Source organism: Danio aesculapii, chromosome 1, assembly GCF_903798145.1.
Source record: "Danio aesculapii chromosome 1, fDanAes4.1, whole genome shotgun sequence".
Classification (NCBI taxonomy): Eukaryota; Metazoa; Chordata; class Actinopteri; order Cypriniformes; family Danionidae; genus Danio; species Danio aesculapii.
Window position 1 is genome coordinate 7,254,011 of NC_079435.1, and position 26,190 is coordinate 7,280,200.

The following is a 26,190-nucleotide window of genomic DNA, read 5'->3' on the forward strand; positions in this document are numbered from 1 at the left end:
AATTTAATAAATAATATAAATAATACTCTGTATAATTACTGTTTTTACATTACTGTGATGGTTGGGGTAGGGGTAGACTTTAATGAACTGCAGCTTAATAGGTAATTTAATAAATAATATGAATAATACTTTGTATAATTACTGTTTTTACATTACTGTGAGGGTTGGAGTAGGAGTAGACGTTAAAAATACTATTTAATAGGTCATTAAATAAATATTATGAATAATACTCTGTATATTTTCTGTTTTTACATGGGTTGGATTAGGGGTAGACGATAACAAAATACAATTGAATAAGCAATTTAATAAATAATATGAATACTCTGTATAATTACTGTTTTTACATGACGGTGGGGATTGGATTAGGAGTAGATGTAAATAAAAGTCAATTTAATTGGTAACTTAATAAATAATATGAATAATACTCGGTATAATTACTGTTTTTACATTACTGTGATAGTTGGGGTAGGGGTAAACATTAATAAAATGCAATTTAATGGGTATTTTAATAAATAATTTTCGTTAACTGTGGTCCGCAGCTGTATCCCTTCTTGCAAAAACCTGTAGAATCCCCTACATTAAGTGTTGTGGTAGCGCCCTCTGTCGGACGAAGAGAGCTTCGTATGGCAACTTCAGCTCATTAACTACAGATATAGCACAGGTGATGCGGGAACTTCTTCGTTTATGTCTTAAAACTAACAACTGACAACAACAACGTAGAAAATGCGTGATCAGAAACTGAAAATGAGTAGTTACAGTCTTCTGATATTAATCTATTTGATAGGATGGATAAACAGTTTGGAGGTGAGTAACTCGTTGATGTTGATCTGAGGGCAAACTCTTCACATGTAACGAAAACTATATAAGTAAATAGGCCTGAATCTCAAAACATTTTGGTGTATTAAATTTTTTTATTCAGATGTATATTACATATATGACATTTATGTGTTTTTATATTTATTAAAATAAGAGTTTGGTCACCGAACATTTTTAAATAGAAAGAAAATAGATTTACATTCAAACGAGGTGTTGCAAATAGGCAAGTTTTAATAGCGTTGCTAACTCAAAAATTCCACCAAATTTTATGTTTTTTTTTAGGTTTCTTTAGATTTTTTACCTTTGTTAACATTTTACTTTTGGTCTGTGTTGATCTGAACTCTTCACATCTCACCAAAGCTCACTGTTTTTGGCAGAGAAACAGAAATGTTGGACCAGCATCAGCAGGTAAACATCTGACTTTTTCACCTGTTGTTCGAGATTTTGTATATCTTATGTTGTTTACTCGAGAATTTGTGCCTAACATCTCTTAATAAAATACACAACCATCTATATATTTTCAGTGTACCTAAAATGTTTGTTTTTAGAAAGGTTTACTTTTTCTAAGCTAATGTAAGAGAAGCATTGGGTCTGTGTATAGCATTTTATCGAGCGGAAAATCTAGTAGATATAGCAAGCAAAAAACATTCTAGTAGGCCTACCATTTTTCATAACCAATTTTTTTAAAGATTGTTTTAGACAAATATATTTGCTGTGGTTACTAAGTCAATTACTGGTCTGTCAATATCTGGTGGTATTTTAAACAAATGTAGAACTACTTAAAGAACACCTATTTTACCCTTTTACAAGATGTAAGCTAAGCCTTCGTTGTCTCAAGAATGAATCTGTAAAGTTTCAGCTCAAAATATCCATCAGTTTATTTATTATAGCCTTCAGAATCTGCCCATTTTAGTGTCTGAGTATATTGTAGCTGTTTTTGAATTGTTCATTGACACCCTGCAGCTGTGGTAATTTATAGCGGTTAAGAATTACACTGCGATTTTACTGTCATTATTACAAGCATGCTCCATTCTAAACTTTATAAAACGTTATAAAAATCACAGAAAGTTGTAACATTTTAATCCCTGTTTATTTGTGCTGCGATAATATTGTGTCAATGTTGTATTTTTTTGTGCGAATGTTGTATCTGTGCTGCGATAATATTGTGCGAATGCTGTGTAAATGTTGTCTGTGTTATGTGAATGTTGTATTTGCATTGTGCGAATGTTGTATTTGTGTTATGTGAATGATGTGTAAATGTTGTGCAATTGCTGTATGAATGTTGTATTTGTGTTACGTGAATGTTGTGCAATTGCTGTATGAATGTTGTATTTGTGTTACGTGAATGTTGTGCAATTGCTGTATGAATGTTGTATTTGTGTTACGTGAATGTTGTGCAATTGCTGTATGAATGTTGTATTTGTCGTGTGAATTTTGAGTTTGTGTCGTGCGAATGCTGTGTAAATGTTGCGCAATTGCTGTGTGAATGTTGTATTTATATTGTGTGAATGCTATGGGAATGTTGTATTTGTTGCATAAATGTTGCATGAATGTTGTATTTGTGTTGTGTGAATATCCCGTCAGGCTCTGGTCGGGAGCGCATGGCTTTCTTCGCTTTACGCAGCTGCCATCAGCTCCTGCGTGGTGACAGTGGTGAGTTTTTCTCGCCGGACTTCCTGTGCTCGAACCCGCATGTGTGGTGCAACTGGACCGTGCAGCTGCCCCCAGGTATGCATGTGGATCTGTACCTAGAGGACCTGACGCCGCCAGACGCCTGTCACCTGAAGAGCGACCAGATCCACCTGGAGGAGTCTCCGCCGGCAGCCGGGGGGCAGCGGGTGCTGCAGGGCTGCTGGAGGTCCGCCCGGTACCTGTCCATCTCCAACATACTGCAGGTGGTGCTGCTCGTACACAACAGCCACATGCGTGTGCCATACCGGGGCTTCTATGCACGCTATAGAGCGTTCAACCCGCAGGACACAGCAGAGCAGGAAAAGGAGTGGGGTGAGTCTAGTTTTGTATTCTAATTATGATGGTAATAATAATGTTTTTAAAAAATAATAATGTTAATAAAAAATATTATTAATAGTAATGTTGACAATGATATTGTTAATAAAAAATAATGTCAATAATAATCATGTTTAATAATAATAATAATAATTATGCTAATAAAATATACAGGGTTCATACGGTCATGGAAAACCTGGAAAAGTCATGGAATTTTGACATGGCATTTTCCAGGCCTGGAAAAGTTTTGGAAAAGTGATGGAAAACCGATATCTGAATACTTAAATATAGGTTATTTACTTTTCTGTCCTTGGCCAGTCACATAGTCACATTATTAGTGCGGTGTAAGCATTATCTAAATCAATTTTACATAGATAGAAATATAAATTGAAAGTAAATAGATTGCTGCGTGTTTTACGATATGCTGTAATCATGCATTGTTTTTCTTTTACCACGCATATGTAGACATTGCAGAAAACATTAAGTCATGAAAAATTACCTGAAAATCTTTTTAAAAATCATGGAAATTTTGTCGTAAAAATTTATATGAACCCTTAATATAATAATAATAACAAGAAGAAGAATAATAATAATGATGATAATATGAATTTTAATTGTTTTACATGCAGAATCAAATGAACCATCTTTCTCATTATTTAAAAAATCTTTGTATTTTAGTGTTTTTTTTTTCCAATACAGTTCATAATCATTTTATTAACTACAATTCTCTTATCTCTTTCATTTTATTATGAATAATAAGAATGGTTGTAATTATTGTATTGTTATTTTACATTCAGAATTCATTTAAATTGACAGGTCTTTTTTTTATAAAGGCCACTATAATTTGGAAAAAAAAAAATTTTATTACGCTTGTGTATAGTCATTTTATAAATTAAAATGATATACATACCTTTTCATTTAGAATAATGTTGTTGTTTATTATTATTATTATTATTATTATTATTATTATTATTATTATATTTTACATGCAAGTTTTATTTCTGCTAATTTGGAATTTTTATTTTATGGTATGTCTTATTGCCCACTTTTTAAAAAAATACATTTAAAATTGTTTCCTTTTTATTAAATGTAGTAATACTATATATCTATCATTTTATCAAAAGTATTATTTTTGTTTTTAAATTGTGAAAATATTTTGGGGGATAAATGCACTGAAATATTTGCTGTTGTTATTTATTATTATTATTATTATTATTATTATTATTATTATTATTGGTGGTGGTAGTAGTAGTATTAATAATATTTTTGTTAATTCATTCATTCATTTTCTTTTCGGCTTAGTCCCTTTATTAATCTGGGGTCGCCACAGCAGAATGAACCACCAACTTATTCAGCATATGTTTTATGCAGCAGATGCCTTTCCAGCTGCAGCCCATCACTGGGAAACACCCATACACTCTCATTCACACTTATACGCTACGGACAGTTTTAGCTTACCCAATATTTAGCTTAGACCTACTTGCTGTGAGGCGATCATACTACCCACTGCGCCACCATGACACCCCTTATTATTATTATTATTATTATTATTATTATTATCATAATCATAAATTAAGTTTGGGAGAAACCCAAAGTATAAGAATATTTTTGTATTTGCATTTCATATTCCCATATATATATATATATATATATATATATATATATATATATATATATATATATATATATATATATATATATATATATATATATATATATATATATATATATATATATATATATAAACTGATGTCGCCACCTTCAGTACTACACCATATTTGCATTAATCTCTACAGAAATTCCTCTAGAGGTGATAGAGGCTGCTTTCAGTGATGGAGACGAATCCTCTGCATCTCCATCCTCTCCATCCGCATCCACACAAGTCCCAGACCGCACCACACCGTCCAATCAGCTTCCAAAGCCCAGCAGGGAATCCTGGGAAAATACTGAGCCACATTTAGCTCCCCGCAGTCATCAAGAAAACGACAATGATAACTTTTTCTCAGTGTCCCAGAAGCTGCAGCCGACTCTGGTTGGCTCCGGGTTCGAGGCGGCATTCGGGATCAGCACATACACACACATGCCGGACTCTCGCTCTCTGTCCGCCCAGCGCAGGAATGCAGAGACTGCGCCAGCAGCGTCTGATGGAGGACGAGAGGATGGACGGAGAGATGAAGAAGATGATGATAATGATGAAGATGAAAATGATGATGTGTTTATGGAGGCCGAGAGAAGCGTCTCAATGCCGGTGCTTTCAGATGTTCAGCCCAAACTACACTTCACGTCCACAGGTGAGTTTAGCAAATAATAACTTGCCAAATAAAAAAAAACTACTTTATATTTTGCATGTAATATTGTTTATGACATATGATATTAAACATAAATTGATAATCAAACATAAGTTATGTCAATTTGGCATTTTTGTTTGATGGTCTGTCTTTTTATACAACATTTAAGTGTGTAGATAGTCATTCATTAGAATTGATTTGAATGTTTTTTTAATAAAATATGAAGATACACCTTCATACACAAAGCATTATATTTTGCATGTTGAAAAAAAGCCTGTTTGTAGTTTGTGTGCATTGTAATATATTGATTATGACAATTATGCTCACTTTACTCCACTTTACTCCATAAAACGGGGCTGCACAATTAAATGCACAATATAAATAGTTTTTTATTTATGCTAATTTGGGATTTTTTTATTATGGTCTGTCTTTTTATTAAATGCTTAAGTGTGTATAGTCATTTTATTCATTAGAATTGTTTCCTTTATATTAAATCCTTAATATATTTTTTATAAAATATGAATATAAACCGCAGCCCGAACTAAACCTCGGGTCCACAGGTGAATTTCTCATATAATCGATGCATTGTATTTCGCATGTTGAAAAAAGCTTTATTTTTAAGTTTCTATGCATTTTAATATTGATTGATAATTATGTCCACTTTACCCCATAAACATTTCATAAAATGGGTATTTTAAATATTAATATTAATTGAATAATTATTTTATTATTAATCTTTGAGACATAATAAAAAATGAAGGATTGTTGTTGGGGAATAAAATTAATAATAATTATAATATTAGATAATATACAAGCAGTAATAATAATATAATTTTATGATTAAATATAGTCTTGTGATGGACATCATCTTGTAGTCCTTAGTAATACTAATGATAATACATTTTATTATGGATGGGATAATAATTATACAAGTTATATTAAAAACATTTTATGATAAAATTGAATATCCTGCCACAATTGATGGAGTAATATTAATTTATTATTATTATTATTATTATTATTATTATTATTATTATTCATGGGATATTGCATATTACAATCAATGGATTAATATTAATGTTTATTATTATTATTATTATTATTATTATTATTATTATTATTATTCATGGGATATTAATTTTACAAGTATTATTAAAAATATTTTATGATAAAATTGGATATCCTGCCACATTGTTTTTTGTTGTTGTTAATAATAATAATAATAATAATATTGCTATTTATGTTTTACATCATGTAATAATGACAAGAATAACAAAAATAATCATTTGCATGTGAAATTAAAAGACAAGTAAAATTTATAATATTTTTTATTAAATTTAATATCCTGCCACAATAATAATAACTTATTATTATTATTATTATTATTATTATTATTATTATTATTATTATTATTATTATTATTATTATTATTATTATTATTCCTGGCATATTGCATATTAAAATCAATGGAGTAATAATAATGTTTTATTATTATTATTATTATTATTATTTCTGGGATATTGCATATTGCAATAAAGTAATGTTTTATAATGTTTTATTATTCTTATTCTTATTATTATTAGAAAACATTATTATAATGTATTATTATTATTATTGTTATTATTATTATTCACGGGCTATTGCACATTACAATTAGTGGAGTAATATTAATGTTTTATAAATAAAACATCCTACAGCATTGACAGTAATAATTAGGATTACTTTAAAGAATATTATTGTATAATTTAATATATTCTAATTAACAAACATAAATGCTTTATAAATATGTTTTTTTATTAAGAAATCAGCAAAACTGTGAATAAAGTTCTATGACAAACAATTGCATTTAATGACACAGAAATGTTTCATTTGTTTCAAGTTTTTTTGCATTAACAGTTATTTTCCTTGCGCAGAGGATGCCCGTTACCATCAAACTACACGAAACATCAGCAGCAGCAGACATTTACCTGGAGGTAACACACACACACTTCCATATGCTTTCCCACAACAACACACTAAAACATTCTCTATTTTAAAGAAACAGAAGTGTGAGGTTATAGAATGTAAAGTCTCCATTGTGATGCTGTAATCTGCTCTGTCCAGAGCTGCTGTTGGAGGTGGGTGTGGAAGTCAGTCTGAAACCTTCATATCTTGAAGATTCACCTTCACTCACATCTGCTCTGGACATGATGGTGAGCATAACAAAACACAGTCACATACTTTACACAATTCAATACTTTATCCATAAACTCTAGAGCAGGGGTGTCCAAACTCCTGGAGGGCCGGTGTCCTGGAGAGTTTAGCTCCAACTCTAATTACCAGCTAATCAAGCTCCTACTAGATATACTAGAAACTTCTTAGCTGGTGTGTTGAAGAATGTTGGAGCTAAACTATTGCACACCAGCCCTTCAGGATCAAATTTGGACACCCCTTCTGTAGAGCATCCTCTAGTTATCATATATGATAAAGCTTTTTTAATCATTTAAATTCCTCTCAAAAAGCTGCCGTGTTTTCTAAAATGCAGCACAATGAAGAATAAGTGACTTGTTAATTCTCTTTAACCTTGATTTAATTGAGAAAAGTACAAACAAGAGAATTTATTTTATCTCTATTTACATTTGTATCCTGTAAATATGAGCACATTTTGATTTCGATAACTACAACACACTCCAAATATAAAAGTGTTTAACGGTGTCACGTCAGCTTCCCTTTAAAGTCTGAGTGAGCAAGAAATCTTCAGCTGAAATGGAATATTGAGTAGGGGGTGGGGTTTATTCTTTAACTCCTCCTCTCATCTCTTAACTTTGAAAACAAGTGAAGGGAAAGTAAATGATGACTCAATATTGTTATAATTTATTTATTTTATAACTTCCATTTAAAGGGTTACTTAAATAAATCACCCAATGCTTGTATTAAACATGTTTGAGTGTCTTTCTTCTGCTGAACACCAAGGAAGATATTCTGAAGAGTGCTGGAAACCTGTCACCATTGACTTCCATTGTAGGAATAAACACTATAGAATTCAATGGTCACCAGTTTCAAACAAAATATCATCTTTTTTTCATTTTTGGGTGAACCATTTCTTTACTATAACTTTTTCAGACTGTTACTGTCAATCCAGCAACTTTTGGCCTCATTTTTTGTTTGTTTGCAGATACGAGACGCGTTTGTCCCTCTCCCTCTGAAGACGCTGGACTTTAAAAGACTGAAGAAGTGAGTCTGTAGTGAGATGTTGTTGTAGATCTGCAGACGTACTGACTGTGTGTGTGTGTGTGTGTGTGTGTGTGTGTGTGTGTGTGTGTGTGTTCAGGTTGAGTTCTGGTGTGTTGTTCATCGTGTGGCTGTGGTTGGAGAAGGCATCGGTGGAGGATCTTCAGTTTGCTCTGCAGGAGCTTCAGCAGCTTCACCACAAAACTGTCAAATCACAAACCAGCGACACTCAGGGGCTCATTGTGTCTATTTCAACTGAAGGTGATCTCACACACACACATTCACTCACACACTCTTAAGGCTGGTTTATACTTAAGGCCGAGTACACGTATGCTCTGGCGTGGCCCTCGCATGGTTGCATAGCCCAGTGGTTCCTAACCTTTTAATGTTGTTTTCAAACAAACGGTTTGTTTATTACTATATCTAGATTTGTTTATGCACAAATAATAGCCTAATGTAAAATATAAAAGCAAAACATCAGTAGGCCATATGTCACTGAAAAAAGGAAGCCTTTAAATTGGCCCTATATTAGCTGCCAATTAGGTGCCAAATTTTTAAAAGTTTCTTGTCAGTGGCTTTGACGTCCCTCATCTCATTTTGGGTGTGTGTCAGTTCTTTTGCCTTGTGTTTAAAAAATGCTCTGGGCTTGTCGTGGTATTGGGGATGAGTTGTCTGCAAATGTATTATAAATTTAGCCTCATGCATTTATTAGCAAGAACTTTGGTGCAGATAATGCACTGTGGCTGGGTCAGGGACTCTTTGCTTCGAGAAAATGGAATAAACCATAGTTCAGGGAACTATCTTGGTATTTCCTGCTATTTATGTTTCCAGTACTGCTAGTGCTACAACCCGAAATGTTTGAAGCTTCCTCACCTGGGTCCAGTACGCTTGGGTCATTAGTATTAGCTGCTGAAGGTGAATCAGTGAGATTGTCTTTTTTGTGAAGGACGAATTAAAAATGTCAATTTTTAATAAAATGAAACTAAGGCAACATAATCGTTCTCCTGACTTTCCACTGCTAAAAATATTTTAATATGACGCGACGCCCCAAAGAACTCGCTGAGGCCCACTTGTGGGCTGGGACCCCCCTGTTGGGAACTGCTGACAGCCCTTGCTGTGGCTGACGCGATCCTCTCAAAAAATGTAACCCAATGTGGCAACGACTTACAGTGGAAGCTCTGTGATTGGTTGAGTTTGTAGCTGTGATGAGTGTGGGTGTTGCTGAGAGCCACGCAAGCCTGTTGGAGCGAGTGTTTACCAGTGTTGAGCCATGTGGAGGAGCTCCAGATGAAGACTTTTTTAAATAAACGAGTTTTAGCTACTTGTACATAAAAGTAGTGTTCAGAAAAAAACCAAACATCCATGAAGAAACTCGACACAGAGGAATAAAAAAATCTTTTCGCCAGCTAGCGTTGTGGAAGCAACACAAACAGCATGCAGAAGTATAAATACACGATTACACTGAAGGCAAGCGCCTTGGGTCACGCTGATCACTCGACGATAAACCAGGCTTCACATGCACTCAGTCACACACTCTTTTTTTTTTATACTATTTTAAAATGGGCTGTACATTTCAGTTTATTTCATTTTATTAATGGTTTTTAGTTTTAGGTTAGTTTTTTTATTTATTTATTTAGTGAACACATTTCTATTTATCTGTTCCATATTCAGTTTCAGCAATTCTAGCTTATCAGAGTTGACCGAACATGTCCAGCCATAGTTTAGTGTTTGCTCAGTGTACATGAACTCTTGTGCAAACCTCTTAGTAATGAAAGTAAAATAATAGTTTGAAAAGAAACCATCCAAAACCACACAAATGCACCAGATAAAGATAAACGTCATAACGAGTTCATTAACTGATCATATTGTATATGCAGTTAAACATGTCTAGTTTACCATTTTTGGCAAATGAGGAAGAATATAGAACCTGTTTTATTGTGTATATAAATACGATCTTTAAAGGGTCACGAAACACCAAAACACATTATTTGAGATGTTGACAGTCATATATGTGTCCCACGCTGCTGAAAACACCATTAGGACACACACATTTCACTGAATGTCATGCCGATTAGATCCTTGTGTGTATTCCAGCGTAGAGACTGGCTGTCTGTACTGGCGAGTACAATGTGACGCGTTTGAGTGTGCAGCATTAATTCATGAGAACTTGGTTCAAACCAATCAGCGTGCTCTATTGTGAATGAGGTGCAACTTCATTAATATGCATGATAGCTTCGAAGACTGTTTTTACCTGTTAGAGTGTTCAGACGGCAGAGAGACGCCACGTTGTGTTGCCAAAACAAGGGGAAGAAGAAGAATTGTTTGGAGACATGGGTCGTCAGTTTTGCGTTTATAAATGTGCTGCAACGAAGGTTTTGTTTTCAGTTCCCGCTATGAGAGCGCAGCTGGACTCACGTGTGGATTACAGAGCACGCGACAGAAATGCGTTTGTAAGGAACGTTTTTAACCCCAGAGCTTTTCACATCTGGAAATGGTGAAATCCAGATTTGCTACTCGTCTTCTTTTAAAAATGACACTGCTCCAGTTGGTGTTGATTTGTCCTGTCTCTGCAGATTTGGTATGTGTGTGATCAGTGGTCTTTGTTTGTTTATTCAGATGGCAAAGTTAGTTCCTTTCATCAGCAGTACTATTTCAGTTTTTAAAGACATACCTTATTCAAAATAATTTAGTTAATAAGTTTACAGTACGTTAATATCACTACAATATCATGGGCTGAAAGATGCGCTGTAAATGCGGCTCTCTGGTCTATACACACCATACACACATGGCTGTTTCTAATGAAAAATTTGGAGGGTTTGTTTCTCCCATACGGCGTGTGGCATCAAATTAAAACTTAACTCTTCCAGCTGTAACTCGCATCCAACATCTCATTTGTCACGGGGGGCATGCATGAAATGTTCCTGAATTAAAGTGAAAGTCCACAAGTTAGGAATGAAACACCCAAAATTAGATGAAACTCCAGATGAAATGTGGATAGCACGGTGTGGAATTATGTGCTATATAACATGTAGAATCATGAACGAAACATTCAAAACGCAACTCATTTAAACACCTTCATCATATTATTGTCTTGTTCACGTTAAGGCAAATAATTCCATTACTGATGACCATGTAAACAAGGTCTGATCCAGTGCCAGTGCACTTTATCATAGAAACTGTTGTTTTGTTTTTAATCTGAGGGACATAAACCTAATTAACAAATCTTCAGTATTAAACAGAATCAATTAAATAAAGCTGTGGTGGAAAATACCCTTCTGTGTGTGTTTTTAACAGACATCAATGAGTGTGAGACTCATATGGCGGTGTGTGATGCTGAGGCCGAGTGTGTGAATCAGTTCGGATCCTACTCCTGTCGCTGTCTACATGGTTACAGAGAGGCTCATGGGAATGGAGAGAGCATTTGTGTAAAATCTGCTGCTCCTGGTAAGACTTTATAATCCTAATCCATTCTTTCAGCTGATTTAAGGGGACGGCTCACCCAAAACTGAACATTCTGTCAGCATTTACTTGTTTTAAACCTGTTTGAGTTGCACACAAAAGAAGATAGTTTGAGGAAAGATGAAAACTTGACTGTTCAAGAACTATTGACTTCCATAGTAGGAAAAACATCTTGAAGTCAGTGGTTCGAGGTTTTCAGCATTCTTCAGAATATCTTCTTTTGTGTTCAACAGAAAAAAAGAAACTCCTGAAGGTTTATAACCACTTGAGGGAGAGTAAGTAGTGAGTAAATAAATGTTTCTGGAGGTGAACTGTCCCTTTAAATAGATTTTCGCTCCCCCATTGATTCTTTTTGGATCATTTTGATGTAGTGAGATGGACAAGAGTACATTATTTCAAAAGAAATGTTACAACTTTATCTGCAGTCAATCTTTTTTTACAATAATAATATTACTGGCTTGGGGGAGATCAGATACTATATACTTAGTAATCAAATTAAATAATGTGAAATGTATTTGTTTAACATAATAAAAATAATTCAAATATATTTTTAAAATATCAACAATTATTTTTTAAAATATTAATCATTTTAATGGTTCGGAGGTCAGATATTATTCATTCATTCATTTTCTTTTTGGCTTAGTCCCTTTATTTATCTGGGGTCGCCACAGTAGAATGAACCGCTAACTTATCCAGCATATGTTTTATGCAGCGGATGCCCTTCCAGCCACAACCCAACACTGGGAAACACCCATACACTCTTGCATTCACACACATACACTACGGGCAATTTAGCTTATTCAATTCACCTATACCACATTAAACCAGAGCACTCGGAGGAAACCCATGCGAACACAGGGAGAACATGCAAACATTTAAAAAAAAAAAAGAAATATACTTGGTAATCAAATTCCATATTAAATCAGTTTTAAAAAGTACATGATGAAACGATGACATTTTAAATTTAATACTATTAATCAAATTAATTATCTAAATATTGTTAAAATAAAATATTAATATTTTTATATTAATCAAATTCCTTATTAAATAATGTTAATTCTTTTTTATAATAACTACATAACATTTTTTTATAATATTAATAGTTGTGATTTTTATTTTTTTGATTATCGGAGAGATATCAAATTCTATATAATTAAATAAAGTTTAAAAAAAAGTTTAAAAATAATATTAGTAAAACATTAAATAATGTTAAATGTTTTTGTTTAACATAACATTTTTAAAAATAACATTAATAATCATTTTAATGGTTCGGAGAGGTCAGATAAATCATGTTCCATATTAAAGTTTTTCTCAGTCCCTTTGGTCCATTTCTCAGATCACAACTGAAATTCTCAAAAGTCCCTGTTCAATCTTCACTTCAGTGTGTCACTTGTGCACATCAAAAAAAGCTCATTTCTTTGAACAAGTGGCAAAAATGCTTTTGTACATCCATGCAAATGATTGTGCAATTCTCTGATGTTTCCTACATTATCAATTGCTAATGTCATGTTGATTAATGGATTATTTTGGTCTCTGTTGAATAGACCCTCACATTTTATCGGTTGTTCATGGCAGAAGTCTTCACATGCATAATGGCTAAATAAGTTGTCCTAATATTTTGTCATAAAGATTTTTCTATACATATCCATTAGACTTTGTTCTAAATCTGTCTACAGTTAGTCAATGTGTTATGCAGTGCTGTCTTTTCCTTTCAGTATCACAATGACATAATCTGCCAAGAAATGACAGAACAAATGGCAAAACAATAGCCATAGTTTATATCAGAACACCTCACCAGAGTCCATTCTTGTTTTGAAAACAAGACTAAGTAATTTGACTGTCTTAACCATACACAAGGACATGCACTGATGCGTTCATTGACACAGAGATGAACTAAGGATTTTGAGCAAGAGACTGGCGTTTGCAAATCATCCATGGTGTTATTTGCATGTGTTGTTTTGAGAAATGCACTTACTGTTACAAATTTCAACTCTGATCTGAGAAATGAACCAAAGTGACTGAGAAAAACTGTAAATGAATAATTGTTAAAGCAAAATATCATTTATTTTATAATATGAATAATACGTTTTACAGTTTGAGAAGGTCAGATATATACTTAGGAATCTAATTTCATATTAAAACAATTTTTAAAAATCTACATAATGAACTTTTATATAAAAACTATTATAAATCAAATTCCTTTAACTAAATATTGTTAAAAAAAATTCTAATAATAATAGTCCTCAATGATATATAAAAATAATACATATCTATTTTTATAATATCAATAATAATTTGAACAGCTTGTGGAGATCTGATATTCATATTTAGTAATCAAATTCCATATTAATGTTAAATGTGTATTAGTCTATGGTAGAAGACGACGTGTTCGTTTCCTGTGTGTAAAGGATGAGTCTCATTGCATTTCATACTGTCTTTCTAGACTGTAGTGGGATGACATCATCTCCATCATCAGCAGCAGCAGCATCTCCCACAATCCTCCGGGGCATTTATGCTGTCTGCGGGCTGCTCCTGTTGCTCATCCTGCTGTCTCTGCTGGTCCTTTTATATCTCTACCGCCGGTATCATCGAGGGAAATTCATGCTGCACTGCCATAAAGCCAGCGTTCACAGTGTTGTGGAAAACACCAATAACAATAACACTGGAAATGATGACCCGTCCATATTCCCTCCTCCACCTCCCCCACCCATGAGGATGCCCAGAGACGGGCCGCGCTCGCTGGACCTTCCCTTACTGCGCTTCAGCTCTCTGGTGCCGTCTGATGGCTTCAGGAGTAAAATACACAGCGAGAAATCCCAGTTCTGAGTCTCTACACTGCACTGATGTGTGTGTGCTGAAGAGATCTTGATTTATCTGTGTGTGATCGTTTCTTCTGTGGTGAATAATTGACTTGTTTATGGTTTGCTCTTGTATATTGGTTGACAGAAGACTTTGACTCTTAAAAATAGAACTGAACGCAACTCTGTGCTCGTTGTACCTTTACTTTGGTTTTAATGTCAGAAATATGTGATGGTGTTGAGTTATTGCCATAATATTTCTGATGATGCAAAGCTATTATGATTTTACTGTTTTTTTTTAACTCGTTTTGCCACAAATTTCAGAACCCTGGTGTCAATTTTCTAAACTCCAGACACAAAAATCACAACCACTGGCAAATTTGCAATGTTTTTTTTAAATGCTTGGATACAATACTCACAGGTCAAAGATACTGTGTTCAATGAACTAAATCCACCTTTTCACTAGAAAACAATTAAACATCAAATTGATCCCATTTCAAAATGCAGCTCCCACATTACATTTAAACCGGGTTTCTGCAGGTTTCACTGTTAAATTTAAGACTTTAAGACGTTTAGGACCATTATGAATGGAATTTTAGACCCATTAAAGGGCTAAAGATTAAGAAATTTTCCAAATGGCACAGATGGAAATAACTTTTATTTGCTCTATCAAAAAAATATCATTTAATACATTTAATAATACATTAATATTAGTTAAATTAGATTTTTTAGCAAAATTATTGTGTAAAGACAAGCGAGCTCCAGTTGTGTCAATACACTTTCAACATAAACTTTGAAAAATGAACAAATGTTTTAAGTTTTAAAAACTCTAATTTCTCAATTCAATTCACCTTTATTTGTATAGCGCTTATACAATGTAGATTGTGTCAAAGCAGCTTCACATAAAAGTTCACAGTAAATAGGAACAGTGTAATTCAGTTTGTAGTGTTTAAGTTCAGTTCAGTTGAGCTCAGTTCAGTGTGGTTTAATAATCACTACTGAGAGTCCAAACACTGGAGCAAATCCAACGATGCGCAGCTCTATAGATCCCAAACCATGCAAGCCAGTGGTGACAGCGGAGAGAGAAAAAACTTGATGAAAGTGAAGAAAAAAAAAACCTTGAGAGAAACCAGGCTCAGTTGGGCACGGCCATTTTAATTTCTCCGCTGGCCAAACGTCTTGTGCAGAGCTGCAGTCTCAGCAGCGGAGGCTGGAAGCTGGACTTAATAAACTAAGTCTGTGCACAACAATCTGTCCACATCAGTGTTCTCAGCAGTAAACACATGGAGCACTTTTAAACAAATGTTATTGTAAAGAAAAGAATTAAAGAGTTAAAAATTGAGATTATTGAGGTGATTGTATGGGTTTTGGCCAGATTTGATAGCAATAAATGAACAAAGAAAAATGAAGACCTGATTAAAAAAGATTTAAGACCTATAACACAATATTTCAGTAAACTTAAGACTTTTTAACGCCTGAAACTTGGATTTTAAGATTTTAAACTTTTTAAGACCCTGTTGCAAAAAAAAAACATTTTTAATTTAATTAACACGATGTAACTACCAACTGATACAAGCGCTCAAAATGATGCATAACTGCTGCATTATTCCTGATGTGTGGAAAATGATGAACAATATTACACGTTTAGATGAAAGTTTCAGGATAGATCAAATGACATCAGTTACCACAGAAGATGACCAATAGAGTTCATCCTTTATATTCTGTGTACCACTTTTACAGACAATGTTTTCATATTTGACATTACTGTAAAACTCCACTGTGGTGTGGAGGAGAACCTGTGGCTAAAACCACAACACCAGACTGATGCAAACACAGCTCAAATAGAAATCTGATATAGGGCAATACATGTACATTACATATGTGACACTAGATCATATGAATTTCACACATAAAATGTCACACTTTAATGGTTTTTTCAACCATTAGAATTACAAATATGTACATATGTTATGTGAATATTTGACCTATTATATGTTTTATCTGCAAATATATTACCTATAATATATAGGTGTCCATATATGCATGTGTCCATTTGTAGGTGTATAAACCATAATGAAACCTGTCTCATATATTTTAAGCAGTAATATTGAATGACTATTGAAATGGTGTGTATCTTGTGTGCTGGTGATCTAAAGTAATGTTCCTGTGGTATTTGTTTGATAAAAGGATTACTTGAACCACTGATCCTGCAAATCTTTAAGACTTCTGCAAGGAAATGAACGCAGTGTGTAGAGTTATGAACACTGGAGAGTCTGTGTTAAAAGGACTAAGCCCAAAAGAAAATGAATGAATGAATGTTTTGCCACAAATTTCAGAACCCTGATGTCAATTTTCAAAACTCTAAACAATCATGACTTTTATCAATCTGGGGTTGCCACAGCAGAATGAACCTCCAATTTATCCAGCACATGTTTTACGCAGCGGATGCCCTTTCAGCTGCAACCCATCACTGGGAAACTCATTCACACACACACACACACACATACTACAGACAATTTTGGCTTACCCAATTCACCTATACCACATGTGTTTGGACTTGTGGGGGAAACCGGAGCACCTGGAGGAAACCCACGCCAACATGGGGAGAACATGCAAACTCCACACAGAAATGCCAACTGACCCAGCCGGGACTCGAACCAGCAATCTTCTTTTTGTGAGGCAACAGCACAACCTACTGCGTCGCAGTGTAGCAAAACAATTATTAAAAAAAAAAAAACCTGTAAATCATTTTTTATAAATTAAACAGGTAAAATGTAATAAATAAATAAATAAATAATAATAATATTTTTTTTGAGCCAATTCAGACAAAAAAAACTGCACAGTGCAGCTTTACTATTGTCTCCTTTACCTACTATACGTCCTGATTTATTAAAAAGTCCAGTAGTTTGACTCAAGATTTGGTCCCAGATCCGAAAATGTTTTTGGATGTCAAGCTGGCTCCCTCCAAAGTCCCATCACAAAAAAATCTTTCATTTGCTCCCTCATTTAAAAAGACATTATTGATGGTTTAAAAAGGGAATTCATCATTTTATAGATGGATTTATTGATCAAATATTTCCTTCATTTGAGCAACTACAAAGCAAACAATTGATCACGGTCCAATTTAAATATATATATATTTGCAGGTGCGAAACTTTGTTAAACAAAACAACCCACTGACCCCAATAAAAAGGGAGGAATTTCCCATATATAAATATTTATGAAATGCTCTTCCAGTTAACAAACGCAGCAACTTTAGAATACCTAATTTTAGATGTTGAAATCACAGATGAGCAAAGGGAGCTAGCCTTTACACAGATCATCAGTATGCACAAGGTCTCATACAATTTAAATCATTACATCGTTTACACTGGTCCAAACTAAAATTTAGTAAGATACTTCCAGAAGTGGACCCTGCATGTAATCGGTGTGGGCTAGAACCGGCCGAAAATGATCATCATACTTGGAAAATATTTTTCTAACATTCTCAAAAACTGATAGATCCAGATCCCCCTATAGCAGTTCTAGGCATCACTGATTTGGAGGGAGCTAAAAACAGTACAGAACAAAATATAGTCCCATTTGTCAGTCTACTAGCACGAAGGCTAACATTATTAAACTGGAAACAGAAAGCTGCTCCTACATATATACATCTAATGAGGGATGTAATGAAACATTTGGAACTGGAGAAAATCAGATTCTCCCTAAAAATAAATGACAAATTCTATAAAATCTGGCAACCTTTCATGGATTATTTTAAAAACATAAATTCTGCAGGAAATAGTTAAATTGAAGAGGATTCGACCAATCTAGATTAAAGCAGAAGATTATTATTATTTTATTTATTGCATTATTTGTTTTATTTTTGTATTTTTTATTGTATTAATCTATTATTACTATACTCATGTATGGATTGTTTGTATATTCTATGTTTTATTATCAATTGTGGTGTGAATGTTTGTTTTTACAAACCAAAGTTTCTTTGTTTGAATGTCAAAAACTGCACAATGCAAACATTTAGTCTTTAAAACAAAGTTCCGGTGAAAATTCAGATAAATTTTCTTTTAGATGTTAGTTATAAGGATATCTATTAGCTAGAGCAGTGGTTCCCAAAGTGGGGGTCACGGGACAATGAGAATGGGTCACTTGGTGATTTCCAAAAATTAAATCAATTTTAATAAACTATTGCAATGACTATATTTGATCCATAACCAACAGAAGATAGTTACATTAAACAGACATCTTCTAAAAAGCCATCAGTTTTTAGCCATGAGGTTTTTACGTTAGATTATCCCCACAGCACTAGCGTCATTTGCAACAGATTGATTTTATGGTCCTCAGATACATTAACATAAATACAGACTGAACATGGAGGATGATCTCAAAGTGGTGGTCTCCAAAATTAAACCAACAATAGACTTGGGTCAGCACAACGTTTACAGCACGTCTCATAAGGAGAGGGTCATAGTAAATTCAGTAAATCACTATAAAAAATGATGCAGTTGTTAGATTGTTGCACTTTTTGTGTTGTGAATATGATGTTTATATAGGCATATTGGTGTGTGTGTGTGTGTGTGTGTGTGTGTGTGTGTGAGTATCGTTGAATTCAACATTAGTTTCTAACCACCTCTGAAAAATAGTGGGGGTCATGAGTAGGCCCACACAGAATCTGCGCCTGCAGAATTCCTTAAAGTTTTAACCCACCATTGATTGTTTATTTACTTGTGTAAATGTGTGTAAATGTATATTTATTCAGTTTTTAAATTTATTTCAGTAATAATATTGACTAATGTAAAAATATTTATATGATTTATTTACAATACAGTTTGTAAAATCATATTTTTGTCTTTTAGTAGATCTATTATATGAGAGACTTGCTTTGTTTACCAAATAAAGTGGATCTAAATAGATTTGCATTGTAAACATTAAATACAAGTTAAAAAGGTATTACTTCTTATTTTATATATTAAGGTTTTAGTTATGACACTCCCATAATCATTCCGCATAAATCTGCAGATTTTTAACTAAATTTTGTGCAGAAATAGCAAAAAATGTCTGCAGATTCTGTCTGGCCCTAATCATGAGTCATTGACGTTGTTATTTTAGGGGTCGTCGGCTAAAAAGTTTGGGAACCCCTGAGCTAGTGTGCTTCAAAAGAGTGACAATATTCGTGTTTATCAGATATAAAACTGATAGAAACATGTAAAGCTAGAAGTTTGTCACTTCCACCGAAATCTGGCAACTCATACTGGTTTCTCATTAAATCTTGACCAATCATATACTTTCTCTAGCATCTGATGTCCCACCCACTTTAAGATGCTTCTTAATTGATGCACTTGAGCTCAACCGGTTAAGTTGCAGAAAATCTATGTTGCAAGATGACTATGTTTACTATATGTTTACTTACAGTATGTGTGACAGTGATACGGCTTTGCCAGATTATTTGAAATGTAACCTGCACCAAACGTCTTCAAAAGGCTCTGACGGAAACTCACTGATGTTCTAAAACAAAAGAGAGGCATTATAAATAAGACATTTCTCATTTTTATCAATTAAACACTGCTAAATGTTTCAAACTGTGCGAGGAGCAATATGCCATATGGGCTCTCATAACACCTGAGCAGTGCCACAGATATACAAGTCTTACTTCTTGAATGGAATTAGGGAAATCACTTCATGAAGATATTCTAATTATATGACTCGCACCTTTACATAGTAAGTTTAACACCCAGTGGTTTAACTAGGTATTGCACTCCTAGTTCAAAACACTTACACTCGGCCCCTCTTCTGATGACTCACATCAACAGGCGCAAGTTTTTGTCCTGACCAACCTGACATTTCTATTTTAGAAACAGCTTCTAATTCTCGCAGCTGAACAGCAGGGTTAACTGTGACAATGATCACCTCAGGTACAGCTCATGTGCTTTATTCACTGTGAAATGCTAATAATGTGAGCTTGAATGTCATTTGACGTGACAGCGCAGGTAGAGGCATGATAACGGCTGAGCTCTACAGGTCTGTATCTGTCTTCCTGAGGAGTTTGATGGCCTCTCCAGCTCTGCGTTGAGGAAATTTGCATCCACTGCCCGGTAGTGGAGAGAGATATCTCCATTTGACTCATCGCAGTCTGGTCCTGCTGCACTGGAATTGACCCCTCCGAGTGCTGATCTTGAACTCTGAGCCTCCGTCTCTATAGATTGACGGCTCTAGCTGAACACACTGATCTGAATCCACAATGTCAGCCCAAGACTGACACACTGGGAGTGGATGAAGGTTTTATCCAGATGGTTTAGAAACTGATGTTCCGCCTAGAAAAAAAAATAGAAAAAAAGAAAGTAAGTGATAGTAATTGCATAAGTTTTATAAATGATGACCTCACTCTTTCAACTTTTCTAAAGCTTTAAAGTGAATGTTTAGAAAAAATATAACATAAGAAAACTGCTTGTGTAAGACTATGGGCTCTACTTTAAAGGTGCAGTATGCAAGTAAGACATCCAGTGATTGAACTAGGTATTGCACTCCAGGATCAAAACACATTTTCACTCGGCTCCTCCTCTGACAACTCCACACAAGTGCAGGTTGCCAGATTGATGACACCAACAGGAGCGTACCTGATTATAGAGCTCATAGACAGACTTAAGGCTGATTTAAATTGTGTTCTAACTAAAAGCAATGGCACATGATAGAAGCTTTTCCATAGTAAAAGGATTTTTTTGTCCTAACCAAAACCTGAAATTTCTATTTTAGAAACAGATTCTAATTCTTGCGGCTGAACAACAGAAAACTATAACAATGATCACCTCAGGTACACCTCATGTGCTTTATTAAGTGTTAAATGCTAATAGTGTCCGTTTTAATGCCAATTTACATGACATGTATTGACATATACTGAAAGCAGCAACAGATAGTTCACATAAAAAAAATTAATAGCAAACTGTTTAAATAAGATAGTCTGAACTGTGAACTGTGCAAACCAACAACAGTAGTCACTGAAAAGCCCATTATTAAGGTTAACTAGCTTGAATATATACTCTTTAGTTTAAAAGTCTTGACCGTTTCACTAAGCTCCCTCCTGAATAAGCAGACGTACGGCCACCTGACCAGCTAGAGGACCCAGGGTCCAACTGACCAGTCAGAGCACACAAGGCAACCTGACCGATCAGAGCACCCTGGCACTGCATCCTAACTTTACACGATACGGCGCCACGGCACGCAATAAAAGCGTTCTTTTTCTGGGTTAAAAGGGGTTTTTGCGCTAAGCATCGCGATGACGCTATGCGTGACATTTCGATTGTAGACGCCGCTTCTATTTCTGCGACATCGCAGCAGGGCGCATGGTTAAGTTGCATCACCTGCTTTGGGTCCAACTGACCAGTCAGAGCACACAAGGCAACCTGACAGAGAAGAGCACCCTTGCACTGCGTCCTAACTTTGCACGATACGGCGCCACGACACGCAATTAAAGCGATCTTTTTCTGGGTTAAAAGGGGTTTTTGCACTAAGCATCGCGATGACGCCATGCGTGACATTTCGATTTTAGAAATCGCTTCTATTTCTGCAACATTGCAGCAGGGCGCATGGTTAAGTTGCGTCACCTGCTTTGCGAGGGCACAGTGTGAGGCACTTGACCAGCCAGTGCACGCAGCTGCCTACTGACCAATCAGAGCACCCCGGGCCAACCGGCCGATCAAGAGAGCACATCAGCTTTCAGATTAATAAGCGCACGTACGGCCCATGAAGAGCACATCAGCTTTCAGATTAATCAGCGCACGTACGGCCACCTGACCAGCTAGAGGACCCAGGGTCCAACTGACCAGTCAGAGCACACAAGGCAACCTGACCGATCAGAGCACCCTGGCACTGCATCGTAACTTTACACGATACGGCGCCGCGGCACGCAATAAAAGCGTTCTTTTTCCGAGTTAAAAGGGTTTTTTGCGCTAAGCATCGCGATGACGCTATGCGTGACATTTCGATTGTAGACGCCGCTTCTATTTCTGCGACATCGCAGCAGGGCGCATGGTTAAGTTGCATCACCTGCTTTGGGTCCAACTGACCAGTCAGAGCACACAAGGCAACCTGACTGAGAAGAGCACCCTGGCACTGCGTCCTAACTTTGCACGATACGGCGCCACGACACGCAATTAAAGCGATCTTTTTCTGGGTTAAAAGGGGTTTTTGCACTAAGCATCGCGATGACGCTATGCGTGACATTTCGATTGTAGACGCCGCTTCTATTTCTGCGACATCGCAGCAGGGCGCATGGTTAAGTTGCATCACCTGCTTTGGGTCCAACTGACCAGTCAGAGCACACAAGGCAACCTGACTGAGAAGAGCACCCTTGCACTGCATCCTAACTTTGCACGATACGGCGCCACGACACGCAATTAAAGCGATCTTTTTCTGGGTTAAAAGGGGTTTTTGCACTAAGCATCGCGATGACGCTATGCGTGACATTTCGATTTTAGAAATCGCTTCTATTTCTGCAACATTGCAGCAGGGCGCATGGTTAAGTTGCGTCACCTGCTTTGCGAGGGCACAGTGTGAGGCACTTGACCAGCCAGTGCACGCAGCTGCCTACTGACCAATCAGAGCACCCCGGGCCAACCGGCCGATCAAGAGAGCACATCAGCTTTCAGATTAATAAGCGCACGTACGGCCCATGAAGAGCACATCAGCTTTCAGATTAATCAGCGCACGTACGGCCACCTGACCAGCTAGAGGACCCAGGGTCCAACTGACCAGTCAGAGCACACAAGGCAACCTGACCGATCAGAGCACCCTGGCACTGCATCCTAACTTTACACGATACGGCGCCACGGCACGCAATAAAAGCGTTCTTTTTTCGAGTTAAAAGGGTTTTTTGCGCTAAGCATCGCGATGACGCTATGCGTGACATTTCGATTGTAGACGCCGCTTCTATTTCTGCGACATCGCAGCAGGGCGCATGGTTAAGTTGCATCACCTGCTTTGGGTCCAATTGACCAGTCAGAGCACACAAGGCAACCTGACTGAGAAGAGCACCCTTGCACTGCGTCCTAACTTTGCACGATACGGCGCCACGACACGCAATTAAAGCGATCTTTTTCTGGGTTAAAAGGGGTTTTTGCACTAAGCATCGCGATGACGCCATGCGTGACATTTCGATTTTAGAAATCGCTTCTATTTCTGCAACATTGCAGCAGGGCGCATGGTTAAGTTGCGTCACCTGCTTTGCGAGGGCACAGTGTGAGGCACTTGACCAGCCAGTGCACGCAGCTGCCTACTGACCAATCAGAGCACCCCGGGCCAACCGGCCGATCAAGAGAGCACATCAGCTTTCAGATTAATAAGCGCACGTACGGCCCATGAAGAGCACATCAGCTTTCAGATTAATCAGCGCACGTACGGCCACCTGACCAGCTAGAGGACCCAGGGTCCAACTGACCAGTCAGAGCACACAAGGCAACCTGACCGATCAGAGCACCCTGGCACTGCATCCTAACTTTACACGATACGGCGCCACGGCACGCAATAAAAGCGTTCTTTTTTCGAGTTAAAAGGGTTTTTTGCGCTAAGCATCGCGATGACGCTATGCGTGACATTTCGATTGTAGACGCCGCTTCTATTTCTGCGACATCGCAGCAGGGCGCATGGTTAAGTTGCATCACCTGCTTTGGGTCCAACTGACCAGTCAGAGCACACAAGGCAACCTGACTGAGAAGAGCACCCTTGCACTGCGTCCTAACTTTGCACGATACGGCGCCACGACACGCAATAAAAGCGATCTTTTTCTGGGTTAAAAGGGGTTTTTGCACTAAGCATCGCGATGACGCCATGCGTGACATTTCGATTTTAGAAATCGCTTCTATTTCTGCAACATTGCAGCAGGGCGCATGGTTAAGTTGCGTCACCTGCTTTGCGAGGGCACAGTGTGAGGCACTTGACCAGCCAGTGCACGCAGCTGCCTACTGACCAATCAGAGCACCCCGGGCCAACCGGCCGATCAAGAGAGCACATCAGCTTTCAGATTAATAAGCGCACGTACGGCCCATGAAGAGCACATCAGCTTTCAGATTAATCAGCGCACGTACGGCCACCTGACCAGCTAGAGGACCCAGGGTCCAACTGACCAGTCAGAGCACACAAGGCAACCTGACCGATCAGAGCACCCTGGCACTGCATCGTAACTTTACACGATACGGCGCCGCGGCACGCAATAAAAGCGTTCTTTTTCCGAGTTAAAAGGGTTTTTTGCGCTAAGCATCGCGATGACGCTATGCGTGACATTTCGATTGTAGACGCCGCTTCTATTTCTGCGACATCGCAGCAGGGCGCATGGTTAAGTTGCATCACCTGCTTTGGGTCCAACTGACCAGTCAGAGCACACAAGGCAACCTGACTGAGAAGAGCACCCTTGCACTGCGTCCTAACTTTGCACGATACGGCGCCACGACACGCAATTAAAGCGATCTTTTTCTGGGTTAAAAGGGGTTTTTGCACTAAGCATCGCGATGACGCTATGCGTGACATTTCGATTGTAGACGCCGCTTCTATTTCTGCAACAATGCAGCAGGGCGCATGGTTAAGTTGCATCACCTGCTTTGGGTCCAACTGACCAGTCAGAGCACACAAGGCAACCTGACTGAGAAGAGCACCCTTGCACTGCGTCCTAACTTTGCACGATACGGCGCCACGACACGCAATTAAAGCGATCTTTTTCTGGGTTAAAAGGGGTTTTTGCACTAAGCATCGCGATGACGCCATGCGTGACATTTCAATTTTAGACACCGCTTCTATTTCTGCGACATTGCAGCAGGGCGCATGGTTAAGTTGCGTCACCTGCTTTGCGAGGGCACAGTGTGAGGCACTTGACCAGCCAGTGCACGCAGCTGCCTACTGACCAATCAGAGCACCCCGGGCCAACCGGCCGATCAAGAGAGCACATCAGCTTTCAGATTAATAAGCGCACGTACGGCCCATGAAGAGCACATCAGCTTTCAGATTAATCAGCGCACGTACGGCCACCTGACCAGCTAGAGGACCCAGGGTCCAACTGACCAGTCAGAGCACACAAGGCAACCTGACCGATCAGAGCACCCTGGCACTGCATCCTAACTTTACACGATACGGCGCCACGGCACGCAATAAAAGCGTTCTTTTTTCGAGTTAAAAGGGTTTTTTGCGCTAAGCATCGCGATGACGCTATGCGTGACATTTCGATTGTAGACGCCGCTTCTATTTCTGCGACATCGCAGCAGGGCGCATGGTTAAGTTGCATCACCTGCTTTGGGTCCAACTGACCAGTCAGAGCACACAAGGCAACCTGACTGAGAAGAGCACCCTTGCACTGCGTCCTAACTTTGCACGATACGGCGCCACGACACGCAATTAAAGCGATCTTTTTCTGGGTTAAAAGGGGTTTTTGCACTAAGCATCGCGATGACGCTATGCGTGACATTTCGATTGTAGACGCCGCTTCTATTTCTGCGACATCGCAGCAGGGCGCATGGTTAAGTTGCATCACCTGCTTTGGGTCCAACTGACCAGTCAGAGCACACAAGGCAACCTGACTGAGAAGAGCACCCTTGCACTGCGTCCTAACTTTGCACGATACGGCGCCGGGACACGCA

At 37.2% G+C, this 26,190-nt stretch overlaps 1 protein-coding gene and 1 long non-coding RNA gene across 2 annotated transcripts in view; one reads left to right on the plus strand and one right to left on the minus strand.

The window, feature by feature from the left end:
* Window positions 1-501: 501 nt before the first annotated feature.
* zgc:66455 (uncharacterized protein LOC393502 homolog) lies at window positions 502-17,287 on the plus strand. Its single transcript, XM_056456458.1, has 10 exons — window positions 502-804; window positions 1,194-1,224; window positions 2,401-2,820; window positions 4,620-5,114; window positions 7,025-7,084; window positions 7,215-7,303; window positions 8,266-8,324; window positions 8,422-8,582; window positions 11,616-11,765; window positions 14,224-17,287. Exons 1-10 carry the CDS (start codon window positions 724-726, stop codon window positions 14,604-14,606), a joined length of 1,929 nt encoding a protein of 642 aa, XP_056312433.1. The 5' UTR covers window positions 502-723; the 3' UTR covers window positions 14,607-17,287.
* A 2,221-nt stretch (window positions 17,288-19,508) lies between these two features.
* Window positions 19,509-26,190, minus strand: part of LOC130224253 (uncharacterized) — a 34,989-nt gene continuing 28,307 nt past the window's right edge. The window contains exon 8 of the long non-coding RNA XR_008837324.1: window positions 19,509-20,886. This is a non-coding gene — a long non-coding RNA (uncharacterized LOC130224253). The remainder of the gene's footprint in view (window positions 20,887-26,190) is intronic.